A 20,419-nucleotide genomic window follows, 5' to 3' on the forward strand; every position below is an offset into this window, starting at 1 on the left:
GATTCAGATATTCCTCAGCAAGACACACGGTCAGCAGAGGCATCAGTGGACTTAGAAATGTTGCTAAATCAGTTAGAGAGGTAATGCTAAAAACAAGCTCATGGGGAAAAAAGACTGTGCAGGATTAAACCTTGTATCTGGTATGACCAGGAGCTGTCAAAATGGAAAACTTAAACCCCGAGAGTTTGGGTCTGCCAGGGTCACACCGGGTCACACGAGGTAGGAGGTTAAGAAGTGAACGCAAGGCTTATAGAAGGCATGTGTTTAATGACCAAACATGCCATGGAAGGGTTAAGTTTGCAAAGCAGGCCCTTCCTCGCAGAAAGGTTACCAGCACTCGAGGGAACAGTCAAAGATGCAGCTACCAGAGCCAGCTGCCACAGACCAGAGATCAAGAAAGGTCCAGCCAGAGGGGTGGGAAAGGACAGGGTCCAGGATTTTAAAGCTGAGGTACACAATACACATGTACTTGAATATCAGCAATATTTGACCTCTGATCTTGTGCTTAATCTGATGGCAAAAACAGACAAAAAAGAGCAGCCATGAACAGCAGAGCATCAGACAGGAAGCTTCTGGCACCAGAAAATTTGCTTTAAATTAAAATTCTGTCCACCTCACAAAAGCTCAGAAACCCAGAAACCACGTTTCTGTCAACCTGGAGTCTGACGTGCTCCCAAAGGAGGCTGCTGGGGGTGCCTGGCCCCACGCAGAGATCCCAGACTTGTCCTTTCTGACATCTCCAGCGAGGCAGTGCACGGGGTACACGCGACAAAACGCTTCCTCTGTGCCCCCGTCTCAACAAAAGGACGAAGACACCAGGGAAGGGGTCAAAAGGAGATGCCAGATCTAGAACTGCACGTGTTATAGCTCAGCCCACGATGGCAAGGACACACGCTATTTTCCAGATAACACAACCTTTGGTACCACACGCTTACAAAATACACGGGCAGCATCGTCAGCACTTGGTCCTCCAAGAGCCACTCTCCCTACCGTGATGGGAAACCACACTTCTTTCCACTCCAGAGGATCTTTTAGACAGCACAAAGGAGAGCCGGGGTTCTAGCAGCCTTTTCAGCCTTTACAAGACCATCCTCAACAGGTTTATAGGCACGTCATATGCATATTAATCATTTTCTAGCACTCAAACCCGTGCTGACCAGCTGCTTTGTCTGTGCTCCTGTTCAGAACCTGAGCTGCTGGTTAGTTGAGACACTCACTGCAAACTGGTCTGGCTGCAGACTCGATGGGCTCACACGTTTCATCAAAGATGAAAGATCTGAAAAAATGACAGCGGAGGGCTTGAATGGGAATCATTATGTAATGTAAGTGCTGTTATTATTCAGAGCATATCATGTGTTTATATCAAATATAAGTGCCAGATTTTTATCTGAATAATTTCAATAATTGCAATTCCCATCCCACAATTTATATTATCTGCCAGAAACCTGAAGCAGAAAAGGCACATGCACACACTATAAATAGCCTGTTTTTCATAAACAGGCAGAAACGATCAGAATGAACGTCTCACCAGAAAACACAATGTAGGAACTTAAAGCCTGGCTGCCATTACATGCAGTCGAGCCTCCCCAGATCCTACAGCGTTCGCTTTATCACTCGGCTCTTCCCCCACACGTACCGTGTCACTGGAGGGTACGGGAGCAGCGACGCCGAGCAGGAGAGCCCAGCTGGGGTAGGATGCTAAATCCGAGCAGAGCTGCTCCCCAGCCTCCAGCAGACACCTCCTCCCTGCCCGGGCACGGCCGGGGCTCCTCGCATCCCTAATCCAGTTCCTGCACTTTTAATTTACGAGCGTTCGGCGGGGGACCCTCCTGACTTGGGAACATATTGGCTCGGTCTAATGCTTGGAGATTATTAAAGTCAGAGCTATACTCCACTATCAAGTCTACAGATCTTTTATTTAGAAGATATGGTGCTCTAAATGCACAAAGAGCTCCCTGTCACCTTCACATTAAAGCCCCTAGTGCCTGGTAAATGGAATTATATAGCTGTCATCTCCCTTCCCCAAAGTTTTAAGAGTACAATGGGCTCATTTTTTCACACTCCATCCCAGCTTCAGAACTAAGAGACCTACTTTGTATTGATTTAAAGTCTCAGAAATAAATAAACCTGCTTCACCAATGTGATTCACAAGAAATTCATGATACACTATTGCATGATATATTTCAAGCTGTGGCTCCGGCTCCTTTTTTTTTTTCCCTTGGTGAGTGATGGGGGAGGTGGGAGGCGGGAGGCAGGGGGGGTGGGGGGAAGCTGACAGCCCGGTGCTTACTGGAGATGGCTACTGACTGCAAATCCAGCAGCAGGCCTTGCTGGTGGGGGCTTTTTCTTGCTTTAATTCCGTGAGCGCAGAGGGGGAAGGGGAAAAAGCAACTGCACTTCACCTCGGCAGGGGAAGACGCATCCAGATGGACACCACAACCACAGCTGGCCTTTCTACACCTCCTCTGCCTGGAGATCCACCAGCACAAAGGGAGGGGGGCTCCCCGGCTGACCACCTACAGCAGAGGCACCCTCTCTGTCTGCACATGGCAACACCAAATGGTGTTGGGAGGAAATGGTTTTTCCATCTTGCAATGAGGATTTTTGAAAATTTCTGGATTGCAACAGAAAATCAAATTTTGCCACCTTGAGATCTGAACAAATATCAGACAGGGTCAAGATGTCTGCTTTTGGCTTCTGAAATATTTGTTGTTGGTATTAGAAATCAAAAATAACTGGGAAAGAAAAGTCAGTTGGGGGAAAAAAAAACAACTTTCAATTTGACCAAAAAAATTCCAAAATTCCAAATAAGAAATTCATCAAAACGGATACTTTTTCCTGAAGAGTTCCAGTTCCAGTGAACTGGCATTTCCAAATGAAAAATGTCTTGTCAAAAAATTCCTGCCTAGCTCTCCTCTCACAGTGTAGGGAGAGCACGTGTTTTGCTCAAAGTCACTCCATCAGTCAGGGGTAAATCAAAAGGACTCAACGTACTTTGCAAACTAGAATTACAGCCCCTTATTCTACATAAACACCCACAAATCCCACCTGTCTCAGTGAGGGGTTCCCCAACCGAGACACCAGCCCTATGAACAATGCCAATGGTTGTCTCCATGATACTTCAAGGTCTTGGTTTGGTCATTCCCTTGGTCACCTGCTGGATGCCAAGAGAACCCTCCTGTTCAGAGAGCATCCAAGGGGACAGGCTGCAGGGCAGGTACCTCTGGGACCAGGAGAGGGAAAGTTGCTCACTTTGCAGCGTGGGTTTAGGCTTAACCATGAGATAAGTGCCAATTCTCCACTGCCATTTCTAGAGTTCCCACTCAAGTGTCCACGGTAGATAATTTCTCTGCAATTCACTGCAGAAAAGAGCAGGTACCTGGTGGAACAGCAGGGACCAGAGTTAACGCTCCAGTAATAAGATACTCTGCAGGATCACCAGGAACTGGGATACAATCCTGGTTACATGAAACATAGACAGGGTTTAGGATACAGAGGGGTTTCCCTGGAAGGTACAGGAAGAGATTTAGATAAGCAGAATATGGGCCACTAGGCTAAACTCCTCTTTAGTGGGAATAATACACCCACAGCCCCCACAGCCCCCACAAACTGATCAAGATCCCTATTAAAAATGATGGAAGAGGGAGAAAAAAAAGTCCACAGAAATCTATTAGACTTTCTTCCCTAAGCAAACATAAAGGGACTGATAATGCAACGCCTGGAACGTAAATTGTCTCTAATGGGAACACCACACAAATACCACCGCTTAAAGAAAGGCAATTAAAAATGAAATGCAGAAATGGAGGGTGGTGTTTGTTTATTCGCACTCACTGCAGTCCAGGCATCCATCCTGCTTACAGTAATTTCTCTACACAGAGCAAAGACCTTTGTGCTACCAGGACTGCCACCAACCAGACGCTCCCAGCCTCTCACTGGCATGAAGAGAAATGAATTCTGCTCTCCTCCTACTGCCAAATATTGGTAAAGTGAGACTGACTCTCACAAGAGCTCTACTCCGACCTTGGCTCTCAAATCAGACCGGCTTTGCTGGGGTGTGAGCGATGGTGACTGTGCCAGGGAGACCTCCAACAGCTCCACGGTCCTGCGTCGGTTCTAAGAGAGCTGAAGGAACCCACCTCCACCCACGAAGCCAACCCTTGCTCTCACCACATCACCTGCCGTAACCACCCAAGGCAGAGCAGAGCGGCCCCTCCTGCCTCCCCCCCGCTGGAGCCAAGAGCGGGGTAACCTTGGGGAGACCCACGAGAGGAACCGGCTGACAGTTACCGCTGTTGAAGTGTCAGTTCGTGTTTGACATTTCCTACCCCTCTTGGATTAGCATTCTCCAACACCCTGCGCCCATACGTATCTTCCTAATAGTCTTGCTGTGCCACTACAGAAAGGTTCATATCATGCATTAATAATTATAATGCTTCTTTGAATGACAGGGATGGCACTTGCTGTTCTAACTCACATGATTGCTCTCACATGACTGCTTTGATCTAATCCCAACACTGGAGTCATCTCGAGCAGATACTGAGCTATCCCTGCCTTCAATCTCACAAAAAGAGCTTTCCACCTCCTGTATTTTACAGTAAAACCCCCAAACAGCATCAGTCCAACAGGGCTTTTATTTATTTCTCCAGACTGTGAAATTGAAGGGTAACTACTGCTGCTTGCAATGCTGAAGGCCGATCACTCACACAAGACAGACTGACAGACAACGTAAGCGTCTGCTCCTCACACCAGAGCTCCTCCAGCGAGCCTCAGCCCTGACCCGGCAGCCTCTCGCGTGGGCACAGCACCCCGAGCAGCTCTGCCTGCTCCTCCCAAGCCCTGCCCTGTTGTCTCACCCTGTTGTCCCAGTCCCACGGCACCCAACGAGTTCTGCAGCTTCCCTCAGCCGAGACCTGCAACCATCAGGTCAGTGCCGGGGACCAAACGACACCCCAGCAAGCAGGCAGGGTATGTCCACGTGTCAGTCAGGACACGCTGAAGAGCAACCAACACCAGAGAGCCATGGTGGCCAAAGTGCCTCAAAATGAACTTGTCTCACTGAGCAACTTACAGCTGGGGGTAACCACCATCTGTGTGAGCTAGTCTCAAGCTGCTCCTCTGCCTGCCGTGGGATGCTCCAGCTGGGATCCTGCCCCAGATCTACACCAAGGAAACCATAAACCTCCTCAGAAGCAGCCACGCTGATCTCCGTTTGGCTTTGACCGTCAGTACAACTCAGGACTGAATTTGAAACACAAGGATATGCTCTCCTGGCCCTGGGCAAAGGGGGTGTTGGGGCGTTGGGTTTTAAATGCAGATTGTCAAAACGATCCTTGCAGCAATTATGGTCTGTTGTATCAACAAGTCCTCGGGGACTCCTCGGCAGTCACGTGATTGACACATACACTACGCTCTCTTGACACCGATCATGTTAACGTCTTCACCATGCACGAGCCGTGTCTGCATTAATGAAAGACGTACTCAGGAAAGGTCAGTGGACATTTGCTGGGACTAGGCTGAGAAGTTTCTCAGGTATTTACATATTGCATTAGCAAGCCAGCAGGTTTCCACTGATCAGTTCATCTCACAAACACCCCTCTTAAAGCGGTTATTCAAAAATGTTTTCTTCCCCTAAAAAACACCAATTCACAGTGCCAGAAACAGTGCATTACTAACCTGGGCAATTGGTTCCTGAGCTCTTTCAGGTCTAGAGCAGGTTATACAGGCGTAGAACAGGTTATACAGGCAGACACATTGTTTAAATTAAGATCATTTTGAAGGCAAAAACTTCCACAGAAAGGACTTCTGAGGATGGGGTTCCCTACCCTGCCAATGCACCACTGCTGGCAGGTACCTTCCATCTGATGAGCTCAAAACCAATTGCAAATACAAAAGAACCAAGGTTTCAAGACAAAGCTGTCAGCAGGTAACTGCCACTATAACCATCGTGATCAAAAATGCCAGAGCACAAGCTGGAAGGCAGCTGGCTGCAGACTGGGAGATGAAGCCCAGAGCTCTGGTTTTGAACTACGCTTTGAACATTTCATATTTCAGTGGTTTCTGACTCTTCATCTTCACTGCCTCTTTCCCCACATGGACATACACTCCTGGCAGGTGGCATTTGTCACACTTGGCACACTTGGATGTTCTTGACAAACCCGGCCAGCAGCACGGTGCCACGGGGCCCCAGGGATGAGCACACTGAAAGACAGGTTGAGGGCGTGATGCATCATCTGGGCAGGTCAAGCCTAGAGAGTTTGGGGCAAAATAAAGCTAAATAGGAGGGAGAGGAAACAACAGTCTGCTGTTGGAACCTTCCCTTCACCTCCAGAAGTGATGACCACTTCAGATGTCCTGCTGTGAAGTGCAGTGTGTGGGACACATCTTCACCATCACTCAGAAAATGAACTGTTTGAGATCCCAGGTTGAACATCTGTATAATGAACTGAGGTGTATCAAGTTAGTAGCAGTTCCTGAACAGCTCTACTAAATCTGACTTCCCTTAGAAAAAGCCTAGAACATGTATCTGTGGAGAAAATGTGACTGTGAAAGAAAAGCCACTATTTGTTTACATGAACCAAACAGTCTGAAAGACAGGATTTCTTTTAAACACAAAAGACAAGGAGGAGCAAACTAATTAAAAATAAGTCAGCGACAGACTTGGGAACATCCTTGCGAGGACTGGAATGAATTGTAGTCCTGGAAGCTTGAACCACACATGCAACACCCAAACTGGGAGTGCTGGGCTCTTCAGTCTTACTTCTATTAAAAAGGCAAACCAATGGAAATGAGTCTGTGAGTGCATGGCAGCAGCACGTCACCCCTCCGGGATGAAATCACACCATGTTCAGCTTATGACGAGGAAAGGGAGCTGAGGGAGGAGGAGGAAGGCACAGGGGAGGAAGAAGGGGGAGGCAGGGAAAGTTAAAAAAAAAAACCAAACCTCTGCCTCAGCAAAAGTTTTCATTAAAATTTTAGACAAATGATCTCTGTGTCCTTCTCCCATGCTGCCTGGGGCTCCATGCTATTTCTATGCAAATAACAACCTCGTGGTTTATATCTTATTATTTCCACCGGAGCTGCGGCGACATGACCCGAGACGTGCGTGAGGTAGACAGCGAAAGAGAGAGAGGGAGAGAAAGCGAGGCAGAGGGAGGGAGGGAGATGGAGTGGCTGCTCGCTGAAGTGTGAAAAAATATTGTCAGGAGTGAGCGGCAAGAACAAAAAAAAAAAAATTGCAGGGATAACGTGTTTATTTCAGCCCCTCTCCCCATGTGAACCAGCACCTTTTAAAATTCATTGGGCATCAGGCGATCATGCACAATCCATCTGCTTTCACTTTATCATTTGCATTTCATGCCTCCTGGCTTTTGATGTGCTGATACTTTGATGCAGTCAGGAGACGCGCATTATCATTATTTCAATTTTCAGGGGGGTCAGCGGGCTCGGCACAGGCGCGCGCACACGCTCGCGGGAGAGGAATGAAATGTCATTTCCACCTCTCCACCCCCTGCTGAAATGCAGCGGCCAAGACAAAAGGGGTTCAGCTGCGACGCAGCCCCGGCGCCCCACACGCCGGCCCCACCACCGAGCATCACACCTCTTCCCCAGGTCCTTCCCTGGCCCGTTGGTCAGGACTATGAACAAAGACACCTTGATCAGGAGCAGAGGGACACTTTGGGCGGCTCTTGTGCAGTTTCTTGTAGCCCCTGGCAGGCAACGGGGCTGAGAACCCTTAAACCTGCCTGGTTCAGGTGCCTCACAGGGATATGCCTCTCTGCTCACAAAGCAGCGACACGGAGGCAGCGACCAGCCAGCACATGATCAGTCAGCCTCCAGAACCAAACATCAGCTTCAGCTAAAAATGATATTGACCTTGAGCTCATCATCGAAGTTCTAGGTTACAGTCTGGTTTTGGCAGCTGGACCTTTCCCTCTACACCTAAACCCTCAGGCTGGTTTTACATAATGACAATGAACAAGACCAGCAACAGCTCTGCTGGCACGTGATGTTTGGCACAGTCCCCCTCTGCTCCCCCTGTACATTAAGAAGCATCCAGTGTTTCACAGGAAAAAAAATAAATTAAAAAAAAAAAATCAAACAACTTTCCAGCAAAACCCTCCCTGCTCTCCGAAAGCCTAATTGTCTCCGCTGCTGCAGAAACATTTTTGCACTGCACATTCTCTTCTCGCAGAGAGAAGACATTTTGAAGAAGATGTGCATGCAGACACAAGGCTCCGTGTGAGCTTTGCACAGCATCCTCTACGGAAACAGTATCTAAAGTCAGCAATGGAAAAAATTGTCCCAAATATCTGATACTTAATTGGGAAAAGCTAAAGCAATACTTGCACGCACCTGTGTTAGAAAACATTCAGTTCCAACTGTCATGCAGTTCCCATTTATTTATTTTTGTTCCACTCATGATCTTTCCTCCAGCCCCTGCCAGCTGGATTGGCGACCTTCTAATTCCCACTATAAAGTACTGACTGTGCTGCACAGGGCTCCTCTCACCATCTACTCCAAGGGAACACAGAGAAGCAAGGCTCACTCGCTCCACAGAGAAAAACTACACTAGGTTTCTGCTATGAGACCCTTCTGGAGGCTCACTCACACGAATGAACAAGAACACATCATATATCATGCCCAAACAGCCTCTGCACTCCTACAAGGGAAGACTTGGCTTAAGTGGCCCTCCATGGTGGGACGATGCAAACCATCAGCATTCACCATGTGCTTCACGCCCTCCTTAAGATCTCAGCTGGACGGAACCTGGTCATGTCAGGTTAGCACTGGGTGTCATTTCACCACTTCAGACATACTTCTGGGACACAATTATAGCTGGATCCATTCAAGAAGCTCTGACCAGAACTGCAGGGACTGGAAAACGAAGATCATATGAACTAGCAAGACACACCACACAACATCCAGGAGGGAGTGGGGATTCCCAGTCTCCCACTTATTCAAGGACAGGTAAACTCACTGTTGGGTCTGGGCTTAGCTGTCTTACTGGGAAAGCTGGACAGGCTCCTCCTTTGCCTGACCTTCAGGCAGGTAGAGGCTCAGTGCCTACATAAAAACATATGCCCTTCCCACAGAGCAGGGAGGAGAGGAAAGGACACACGGGATTGTTCAGCCCACTGAAATTCTTGGGATGGGATAAGTCACGCCCAGAAAGCATCTCCTTCTGCCTACGCCTGCTGACAGATGTCGGGTGCTTAATTTAGATGAAATCCTTAATTTTTAAGTGCCTAAAATTTAGTGAGATTAATCTAGTCCTATGAAAACAAACATTCACTCCACGGGTAGAGAGTACAGTTAAACCTGGAAAGAAGAGAGCAGAAGAGGAGGACCGAACAGACTGGCGCTGCCATCTGGGAAACTCTGCAGGGCCCCGAGCCCTAACAAATGACAGCTGGAACCAGGCAACTTACTCCACTTCAGCAAGCACTAAACTGACTCAATTTCTTTTTAAAGGATGGATCTTCAAATGCCTCTTTTCCTTCCATTGATGCAGGTGCGTGTGATGTGTGTAAGAGATCTAACTGAGGGTGCTGCGTCCTAGAGTTGATAGGATCAATGCTTCATTTTCTGCAGAGCCCCCTTTATTCAGGGGAATAATTCAACAAGAGACTATTTTCCTTTTATCTCCCATTGTCAGGCAGGCACTCCTTGAAACACAGCTTGCGATGAAGCACAGCCACCCCAGGTGCTGGAGAGTGCCTGAGAACAAAGCTGCGCTGTGGGGAAGGGCACTCGCGCCGCACAATCCCAACTCCCACGTAAACAAAGCCCTCAGTGAGGGGGACAAGAGCGGAGTCGGCTGTGAGCCGTGTCTGCCACAGACGAGGGGCTGGAGGCTGTGACATTAATAGGCTTGGGGCAGCGAGGGAGAAAAAACACCTCTGGTGGGGAGAAAAAAGAAGAGCCACTTTAGCAGTGAAAGCAGTAAGTTTTCTTGCAGCCGGAGTTATCCCTCCCTGCCCCCCGAGCTGAGATTTCCAGCAGGTCTGACCCCGTGGAAATCACCAGCCACACACACTCCCCCAGCATTAACACACTGCTGTGGATGGCTGCAAGTTCAGGGTGATTCTGGCCCACGTCTGTTGAAACACGGTCTTCCAGACACTGGGAACAGCCCTGTTTCCTCTATCGCAGTGCACAGTGGGTGGGAGAAGACGCTGCCCAGTCGGTGGCTGTGCCACTTCTGTCATCCAGTCATTGCACACAGCCTATGTTAAAAGCTGCTTCTCCTTCTTCCCCTTCACCTGGTTCATGCTCAAGCCCTTAAATCTGCAGTTCTGCCGAGGGCCCCTGCCAATCTCCAACCAGGATGGCTGGAACGGTGCCTCCGGCTGTCAACGCGATGTTCTTGTCAAGGAAAACACGTGCATGGAAGGAGCGTTGTGAGCAGAGAGAAGGGGAAAAGGACTGCAAAGGCACAAACACTTTGCTGCTGCCCTGGGTCAGTTCTCCTCCTTGATCAGGAGGAGCCCGAGAAGGGCGAAGGCAAAAGGGACCAAGCGCAATGATGGGTGGAGTGGTGGCAGCTCCTCGAGTCTCCGGCAGAACTCACAGAAACACCAACTCAATTCACACGACTCTGAAGACTAAAATGCAAGAACTTACTTTGTTGAGGGCTCCACAACCAGTCAGGATTATATGAGAGTTCTCAACCTGGATAGTCCTCTGCCCCAGCCGAACAAGGTAAGCCCCAATTCCAATTGCCCGACACGTAACCTTAACAAAAGAGAAAAAAAAAGACAAAGAAAAAAAAGAAATCACATTGATTTCTGTCTTACCACACAGCCAAAACCTATCGATTCAAACATCTAGATAAAACCAGACATGTTTGTATTACAAGGCTATAAAATCTACTCTCACTGCAAAACTCCAGAACCTACTGTTTTGTAAATGCTGTATCTGAACATATATGTATTTTATGTAAAAAAAAGAGAAGCAGTAACTTACAGACTGAGCAAACATAAAACCAAATGACTGTTTTCTAAAAATGTTTTCAATTTAGTCTGAAAGGCACCCAGCCCTCTAATGGTGCAAGTAGCATCGCTCAAAGCCTACAGGAGCCAATTTACATCAACCAGAAGCCTGATCCCAGATGTATCTTCTGGGTATTATTGCAGGATTTTTAGCTGAAACAGACAATACAGTTTGAAGAACAGAAAGCAGCGGGGGATTACCAAGTTGATGGTGATAATACTCTCATAGGCTAAAGATGATTCTCCAGCAATCATGCCAGATCCTCTGAGGTTCTCTATTCCAAGACCATCTTCCTTTCCGATAATATCTGTTATCTTATACCTGAGGGAGACACATACAGCCTTTGAGTCACAAGGTCCAGTGATTTGCTGAATCAGTTTGCTATGAAGAAAATGAAAAGTGACTAAATATCATTAAAGCTCCAAAGACTAATGTGCATAAAACCCAGCCAGGACCGGTACGTGGGCTCACTCTGCAGCCTCGCTGAACACCATGGAACAGTCCTACACATAAGCAGGCAAAGCAGCACTGGGAAATGCCAAGGGAGAGGAATGCCCGTGAAAAGTGTTCTTCTGCCATTCCCACAGGGCATGAGGAGCAGGCTGATTGTAGGAAAAAGGGCAAGAAAGGAAGAGAATGCAGCCAAAGGGAGAAAGAAATAGAACAAGAGATTACAACGAGGCTCTTACCTTTTCTTTCTCCTTTCATGCCTCCCTTCCCCAGCACAGCCCCTTCTCACTCAGCGCTCTCAGGCTGGCCTCTATCTTTTCCACGAGGCCCTCACTAAGCAAAGTACTTGAGCATGTGCTTAAGTGCTTCACCGAAGAGAGCCACCAGCTTCCCCACCACACGTGCAGGCACGCACACATCCCCGCAGCCAGCACCATCCCTTTGGTCCTTCAGAGCTTGCCAGTCTGCAAACTGGGCTTTTTTTTCCTTCCTAAGCTCAACCTCCTCCCTCTGCCCAGGCGCACCACTGCAGCTGCCATCTAGCTCTGAAAGCTTCTTTGCACCTCATCTTCTGTGCTGCCTTTGGGTGTAGCTGGCAAGATGGAGACATCTGGAGCAGACGTGTGTGGAAAACCATAGGCTATAAGGCACTTCAGTGCAACCACTGTAGCCCAGCCCTTCAGAAGGCACAGAGGGCTCAGCCTTCGCTCAGGAACTCTTTCATCCTTGCTATGGAATCTAGCAGAAAAGTAATTTTCAAAATTTAGACTGCAAGAATCATTGTCCTGGTCATACAGTGTTTACCACTGCAGGACCCTCAGTCATGACTTGGGCCTCTAGGCTGTAGGACTCAACATGGCACTACCTCAAACAAGGCATTTCATGATACAACTTTTAACTCTGTTGTTCCCTGCTCTGACCACACAAAGCCACAGCTTTTTACATATCTGGATCCTGAAGAATGTCCTAGTTGAAGACAAGGACATGACACGCACCACCTTGATTACCCAAGGATGAACAGAAAGCTTTTCATTCTGACCTGTCTGTGCTTACCTGGACTCTCCACTGTCCTCCACATGTTCACAGTGAACTGAGTTCAAGGCACTGACTTTCTTATAGTCTTGAGGAGTCAGGTACAAGTACTTGTATCCCTGCAGGAAAAAACAGTTTCATTCATCTCATTCCCACCTGTGGGCCCTTCCCTACCCCCAATAACCCTTTCCAAGAAGAAAGGTGCAAGGGAGCGCAATTTAATTCCAGACAGCAGTAAGAACATCCTAACATCGGAGCTGCAGCTGAGGTCAGTGAAAGCTAGGGATGTTTTCACCATTTAGCACTAACTCATTCTGGATGTCGATCCTGCTGCCTGAGAGATCCAATCCCAAGGAGAACTTCAGACCTAACAGTCTGGCAAATATTTACCTCATCTCTATTAAAAAAGGCTGTGTAAAAATAAAATTCTTTTGTGAGCTATTGCAGAGTGTCACCTCTGATTCCTGTGCCTCCTTACCTTGTACGGGTCATCTGGGTCTTCCCAAGCTACGTGGAACATGTGCCGAATTTCCTCGGCCAAACCAATCCTGGCTCCACTGTTGGCAGCTACATAGATACGGGGGATGCCATGTGTTCGAGCAAGCTCGGAAGCCCTCAGGAACAGCACGTCCTCTTGAGGCCCAAAAGAACCTATTCGGTAGGTAATGTCATTGCCAATGACAATGATGTCACGGCCTTCTGGATACTCGGGGGTCTTCAGAGTCATCTTCCAGGCCACCATCCCAATCTGCAATCAAAGAGCAGAGAGCAACAAAAACTAAATGTATGTCTCCAAGATGTGAAAGAAGGGAATTACACAGGAGCTGTTTTTCTTGTGTGTGTTGCACTTTGCATATCTTCTCCGGGAACTCTGGTAACAGCAGCCCAACACACACTGCCAGTGCAGAGCACAGCTGGCAGGCTTGATCCTTTCCACACTCACTGGAGCACGTCCTCCATCGCTCTCTTCCCACCCAAGACACTCATACTGGCCCTCCCTCTCCCCATTCAGGGATTTGTCACAGGTCCAAAACACATTCTGCAAACGCCCGTCTCGCAGGGTGCTGCGTTTATTCCATGTGCCAGAGCTCCCAGGGTGAGGATGGATGTGCTGCGGCACAGGACTCCTGACCATCTGCTTAGGCTACCCAGATGTCACCCCAGAACCTCATCACCCCGGTTCTCTCTCACCCTGCCCTCATTTCAATAATCCTTTTATCTCCTGACTACCTGCATTTTTTCCCTGTCCTTCCTTTTGTTCCTCTTCCCTTTTCCTTCCCAAATATTGCAGCAGTTTCTTTCCAAACCCGCCTGGGTAAGTAATGCTTTTCGCTGCGTATTTTTCTTTTTAAAATCACCAGATGATCTCTTCTGGCCCATCTTATGGAGATCAGCAACATCTGTACCCTGCATCTCGCATCTCTCAGCTGCCGCGTCCCGCCGCACCGGGGAGTTGGCCATCCTGGAATGCCATTAACAGATGGAAATAGCAGCGTCCCTTGAAAGCCACATGCATCACCCAGTCTCCGCTTGCCCAAGGATCATAAGCTCTGAGTACACATTCCTCAAGCCGATTGCACATCCTCTGCAATCAGGAGGGCTGAAACTCTCATTGTGGAGACTCTGAATTCTGAACATGATGAACTGAGGCGGGAGGGGGAGAGGGGAGAGGCGGCAGATAGATATGTGCCATTTAATCCAAATCGAAACGGCACAATACACAGTCGAGATCCTATCAGCATCTGCAATAAGATATGCCATAACAGGCTCATTAAAAAAAATAAAAAGGCAGAGGAATTAATCCAAGGGTCACTGGGAGTAAAGCAGGCAGCAATCCAAAAATATTACAACCAGCTACTGCCAGATCCTTCCCTTACACCTCCCCTTTTGAGAGCCGAGATTGCAAGTTCACAGAACGCTGGTGTTTCAGCTCACCTTCTCCTTGGTCTCAGTTTCATCTGCTGCTGTTTTGACTGACACATCATAAGGGATTAATTTGTTTGCCTCTGAATATTTGCAGACTTACATCTTAGCATCCAACTGCAGTGTTTGGAAGAGAGAGATGCTGCAGCAGTTTCAACGACAGGAGCACAAATCCCTGACAGTCAGTGGGATGCTTTGCTAAAATACCAGTATTATGGCAGAATGAAAGGGAAAAGTTGTAATGCTGTAAAACAAGGGGATGCAGCTGCTGGTCAGGCACACAGAGCTAAAGTGTGGGCAAAGAGACCAGGGGTCACACAGACAACCAGGCCAGAGTGGGGAAGAGCAACCTAATTCATCCCAAACCAGCCCATACAGCCAGAGGGGTCCCTTGGACTTCTGCTCTTCTGCTACTGGACTTTCACAGCAGAAAAAGGAAGAATAAAGGTGAAAAAAGCAGAAGAAAAGTAATATTCTCTTTAAAACTGCAGCATAAACTTCTTCCAAAATAGCACAGAAGTAACACTCATTTACAGGTTTTTGCCTAACGAGTTGTTTCCTTTCAGCTCTACTGGTCCCATCAGCCAGGACCACACCAGGACACTTCAAGCACCGTCAGATGAACACGAGCACCAGGAGGAACGCTCAGGCTTTGTGTTTGCTAAATGCTTGTCACTGCAAGATAGAAACACACAAAGACACCGCCAGAAACCTACGCAATAACCACAACACGCTGCAAGTCAAATCCTGGCACCCCCAGCTCACAGGGGAGGCAGATGAATTAACACTTGCTCCAGGGCTTAGGGACTAGAGACCGAGCTCAGTCAGTACCCAGGGCTGGTCCCACGGTCTGTCTCACCTATCAAGATGTAAGAGATGTTCCTCACCTTCATCAGTTTGATGATTTTTGACAGTACAGAAAACAGGCAAATTAAAGCATTTCCTAGTTAGAAAATTCAGATTGTAACAGAAGTCTTGGAAGGGTTCCCTAACCTGAGCGCAGGTACCCTCTACAGAAATAAAATCCCTTTTGTTAATTCTCACCAGTAGAATAAGAAAAATTATCTAGCCAGGGCACAGCAAACACAAACTCCTGAAAATAGTTTATAGCTGATAAATATGGAGCAATGATATGCAGTTTAAGAAAAGAAATATTAAAGTGCACCACTTTATTAACTGGTGTGTCTTTTTACCTCCCCAATACACAGTATGTTTTGTGCCATTTATCCAGTCATAAAAATCACAGGGCACAACTAAGGATTTTTTTGCTATGAACAATGCAGATTCTGTTTAGATTTATGGGCAATGGAGGAGAGCTTTCTATCTCAGAAAAAAAAAAAAAAAGATGAGATTTTTAAGTTAGAGGCAGCACGCCAAAAAAATGGGGAGTTCACAGGTTAATTAGGCAGGCTGAGCTAATCACCTAAGAGTACTGTCAGAACAATAAAGGGTGATGGTAAGTGGCAGCGGCTTCAACACAGGCTCTCTTTAAGAGAAGAGAAGTGCTCCTCCTGCCACAGCTCTATTCCCAGCACGCCCAGGAATGAAGAGGAGAGGGAGGAAAAAATAAAAGCAGGAACCGTCTTATTTAACTGTTTTTATGTTGGCAAAATGATTTGTGCCACAGTATTTCCATAAGAAGTGGGACCATTATTCTCCTGTAGGAACACATTTGGCTTGAAAAGTATCACTGGACAGAACGTGAAAATCAAAGCAGATGAATTATTCACCACCTCCGATCAGAAGTGATCATTATTTCTGATGTTCCAAAGTGTGATTAGGATTCAGCGCTCAAGATGTCATTTGCTCCCTGAATAGCACCAGCAATGCAGGATTGCACGACACACATATATTACACCCAAGTTTTATATATATAATTTTATACACACCTTCTCCCACTAGATCTCGGGCTTAATGTAACCATTAGCAGACAGTAAAACCACGATATTAACGAACGCTCGTTTTCACGGCGCTCGTAAACGCCGTTACTTTGACACACAGTGTCAACACTAATCATGGCCTAAAATTAACACCAAAATTGACTTCAACATTAATTGCGCTATCGATGGGAACAGTAATACACACACTGATGCAGTTCCAAATTGACTGCTGGTGGCAGCCGGAGCTGTTGACAACAGGCACCGAGGGGAACGGGGAAGAAACCGATCCCAGGCTCCCTCCTGAAGGCACCAGGCTCCGACCGAAGGGACGCCGGCGCAGACGGAGCTTCTCAGCCTCTTTCCAGCAGGATCTGCAGTCCCTGGAGAAGCACAGCTGGCAGAAACGTGGTGTAAACCAGAACAGCTTATTATCTGACTGCATCTACGCTTGAGCCACGCCAACTGTGCTGGTTCATTCTACTCTCACAACAAGGATGGTGCTTGAGCCCAGGTACTTTATGCCATGCTTCATTTTATTTATTTATATCCAAATTTGGAAACCTGAATGTGGGTCTCGAAATCTCTAAGGAGGACAACTGAACTTACAGAACCCTGACCACAACTTCGCCTTGTTCCCATTCTGTTGCATCTGTATCATATTTAAGTTTTATATGTATAAAACATTAATATATTTGTATGTCAGTATTTATTACACACAAAAGTTATAATAAGAAAGCCAATGCAACAGTTGTAGGGGTCTAGCACGTGAGGACTGGAAATGCCGAAGCTGAACATTAATGAAAGCCCATTTCTCCCCTGCTGTGCACGCACGTTCTGATATTGTTACATCAAGGAACACGGGCTTTAATCCCCGTTCCCAACCTCTGTCTGTTCTGGAGGTAAACCAGTGCCCACTGACCCCAGGCTGCTGAATCGTTCTGCAGCACAGCCAGGGACAAGGTGGGTTTTAGAAAGGGAACAAAGCCCAGAAATTTTACTTGATGCAGAGGCAGCAATTTTGTATTTCATCATTCGAATCTGATGCCCGGAACCTCAGATCCAAAAGAGAGACTCCCTGCACTTACACCGTGACCAAAAGCTGTAAACTATCTTCAGCATGAACCAGCTCCCAGCAAAGGGCACGACGCACAAGGTTTGCTAGAGGCACTCAGACTCAACGCCTCGACAAGGGTGGAGTGCCAAAGCCCAGGATCCTCTCGCTCTCCTCTTGGCTCTGACAAAGGTGTCACTCAGCGATCAAAGCGGGGGTCGCAGGCGGCACAGCCAAGCACGCGTTGGCACGGTTCTTCCCAACAGCACGTGGCCAAGTGGATGAGAGATGGGAAGAAACGGTTCCAGGACGAGATGTGACGAAGGCTGCTGGGCAACCAGCGATAGGACAAGAGGACACAGCCTCAAGCTTTGCCAGGGGAGGTTCAGGTTGGACATTAGGAAGAATTTCTTTTCAGAAAGGGTTACCTGTATGGATTTACTTATAACCTTCCAAAAATTCATCTTTTAAATAATTCTAAATAAAGTCTAACTCAATGGTATATGTTAGAGGCTCATAACCGCTGGTTCTGTAAGAAAAGCCTTTCAAATCTTGAACTTCTATTACTGCTATAGCATACATGTACCTGTTCAAAGATCAGGCCGTAGGAGAATCTGCCTCTACAACACTGCGAGAAACAGGCATTGAAGATACTGATCTGCACGAACAGGAACCCTTCAAACAATCCAAGGTACTACAGAGTGCTCCTGCTTAACGGTACAACCACTGTTCACCAAGGAGATGCTCCACATGCACTGTGACAGGCATCCACCCCAAATCTAACAGAGCTCAAAAGACCCCACACCGGTCCCAGCCTCCCAGGCACACACTTGCTACTCTCAGACTTACATTAAATGATCTAGGCATGTAAGTGAAGAAAAAAAATCAGCTTTCAGGGCCCCTCTTTTAATTTGTGTTATATTCCACTTGTCACAAGACGTTCCACCTTTCACTAAAAATAACACTCCCCAGTCCATGACAAAGAGTCCTACCCCCACGTCTCATTGTGACCTCTGAGCATCTCGTTGATAGGGGCTAAAATTATTCTGCCAAAGGAGGATTAACCTCTGAAATTGCACCACGAGTATTTGAGACGAGGAGACACCACTTGCTGTGCGGCACAAACAGTTGTCCAGCTTCCCCGTTATTTAAACCCATTCCTACTGCCAGAAGAGCCTTCAGGTCAGGATTGTTCCCAAAACTCAGCAAGAAGAAGGGTTGGGAAACTCAAAGAGAAACAACTATTTTTTTACAGTAATCTCTGGGCAGAACAGTGGTGGGGCTGGGACAGGGGGAGCAGACACATGGGTGTCTTGTCTTCCTTCACCTTCACGTTAATTCACTGACTTTGCCATCCCCCATTCTCTGCTCTCCTCAAGCACTCACCATCTGCCATGAGTAACTCAGTGGATGTTTTAATACCCTGTGCCTGTCATAAAATGCAGGAACACGGGGTGACAAAGCAGAACATGCAGTTCAACTATTAAGCTTTGCTTGTACAAAATTCATTAGCTCCACCTTCCAGCCCCCGGCAATCCAGGGAGCTGCCGACGCCGAGCTCCAGCAGCCCTCTGCCCACTGATGTCCTGAATCTCACCTGGCCAAACCTTCCCACATGAAGAAAGGGTGATGGCCAACGCTCCAGCTAACAGCTCCGATTACGGATTATTTCTGATCCTCGTGCTACTGAGAAGGAAAAACTGTGACATCTAGTGCCAACAGGGAAAATGACACATTTTATGGGCGCTGCATGAGGCTGCGATGAAGGGTAATGCGGGGTGTTGCTGCAGGCGCTCCTGACACTCACTTTCTCCTTGTCCTTGAAGATTAGTTGGGTCTTATCAGCGGATGGTGCAGTCCTAGTGCCAGAGGATCATGGTAAATTGTAGTCAAAATACATAAAGTGCTACAGAAAAACACCAGAATGCCCAGCTCAAGAATGACAAGTAATATATTGAGTTCTCCAACAGGCTGAGGAATTACCTTTTCACACCAAGATCCCAGCTAATATGCTAATCTTCAGAACAAAGCCGCCTTCAACGGGCGTTTGAAGAGGGTGTCACTACATTACAGGTCGTGTCTTCGGCTGAGCTACTGCAACCAACACGTTTTTAAACACTGTGCGGGTTGCCATGCACTTCTGAACTCCAGCCCTGCTCACTTGTCTGTGGTCACACAATTTCTGACTCCTTCAGAGATTTCCCTGTTTTAGCACAGCCACATAACTGCAGAGCAACCTCAGAGGCTGCAGGGACAGGCAGGACAGAGGCGAGCTGCCAGGACAAAAGGCTACCAGAAAACAGCCAGAAACACCAAAGATTGTGCCAGTTAAAAAAAAAGGCTTCCACTTATTTAAAAAAGAATAAATTAGCAGAAATGTTAAAAGTCTTGTGCTATAATCCAGATAATAACCCAGGCTGTGGTATGAACTGAAAATTTTCTTCTTAAAGACATTTTAGAGTAAAATGCATAAGATTACAAACAACTATAAGTGGAGTTTTTTCCTCTCACCTATATAAACTCTGTGCATTTCAATGATCCACGTCTATCTTAAGAGTCAGCCTGGAGTCAGGCCAAGCATCCACCTCTGGTGTTCAGTTCTTGGTATGCTCACAGCTGTACCATAAATTATACCCCATTTGTCCCAAAGTCTATTCAGTCTTTACTCAGGAGCGTTAGAGAGGAGCTGTTGACTGGTGTGTGATTCTGCTGATAAAATACTGTCGTCTTCAGCTCCCTTGTACACCTGCTAGCTCTGAGAATTATTTATAAACTGTTCTCAACTTCGTGGCACGTTCAGTCTTGTCGAGGGTGTTGGCTTACTGAAATCCTACGGTAGCAGGGAGAGCTTATCAGAACAGTCTCACATGTGAGCAGAGGTGTCAAAGCAGCCAGACTACTAATAGAGGAGACACACCAAAAAATACCCACCCAAAAAAAATAGAGTAACTACAGACCAGGGCACAGTTCACAACATGAATTTAACCAAGCCTGCAAGAGCAGGCGGCAGGGCCAGCAGCACCGCAAGCTGCCCCACGCAGCCACGACGAGACAGGATCCCCTGCTCAGGAGGAGCAAGCACTGTCTAGGA

The 20,419-nt window shown here is 47.4% G+C and overlaps 1 protein-coding gene across 1 annotated transcript in view; it reads right to left on the reverse strand.

The window, feature by feature from the left end:
• Nucleotides 1-20,419, reverse strand: part of ACACA (acetyl-CoA carboxylase alpha) — a 118,819-nt gene that overhangs the window by 29,024 nt on the left and 69,376 nt on the right. Inside the window, exons 41-44 of the mRNA XM_068415992.1 lie at nt 12,953-13,222; nt 12,496-12,593; nt 11,193-11,313; nt 10,624-10,734 (exon numbers count right to left, since the gene is read on the reverse strand). Of these exons, the coding sequence (XP_068272093.1) occupies nt 10,624-10,734; nt 11,193-11,313; nt 12,496-12,593; nt 12,953-13,222 (600 nt within the window). The remainder of the gene's footprint in view (nt 1-10,623; nt 10,735-11,192; nt 11,314-12,495; nt 12,594-12,952; nt 13,223-20,419) is intronic.

This window comes from Nyctibius grandis, chromosome 18, assembly GCF_013368605.1.
Source record: "Nyctibius grandis isolate bNycGra1 chromosome 18, bNycGra1.pri, whole genome shotgun sequence".
Classification (NCBI taxonomy): domain Eukaryota; kingdom Metazoa; phylum Chordata; class Aves; order Nyctibiiformes; family Nyctibiidae; genus Nyctibius; species Nyctibius grandis.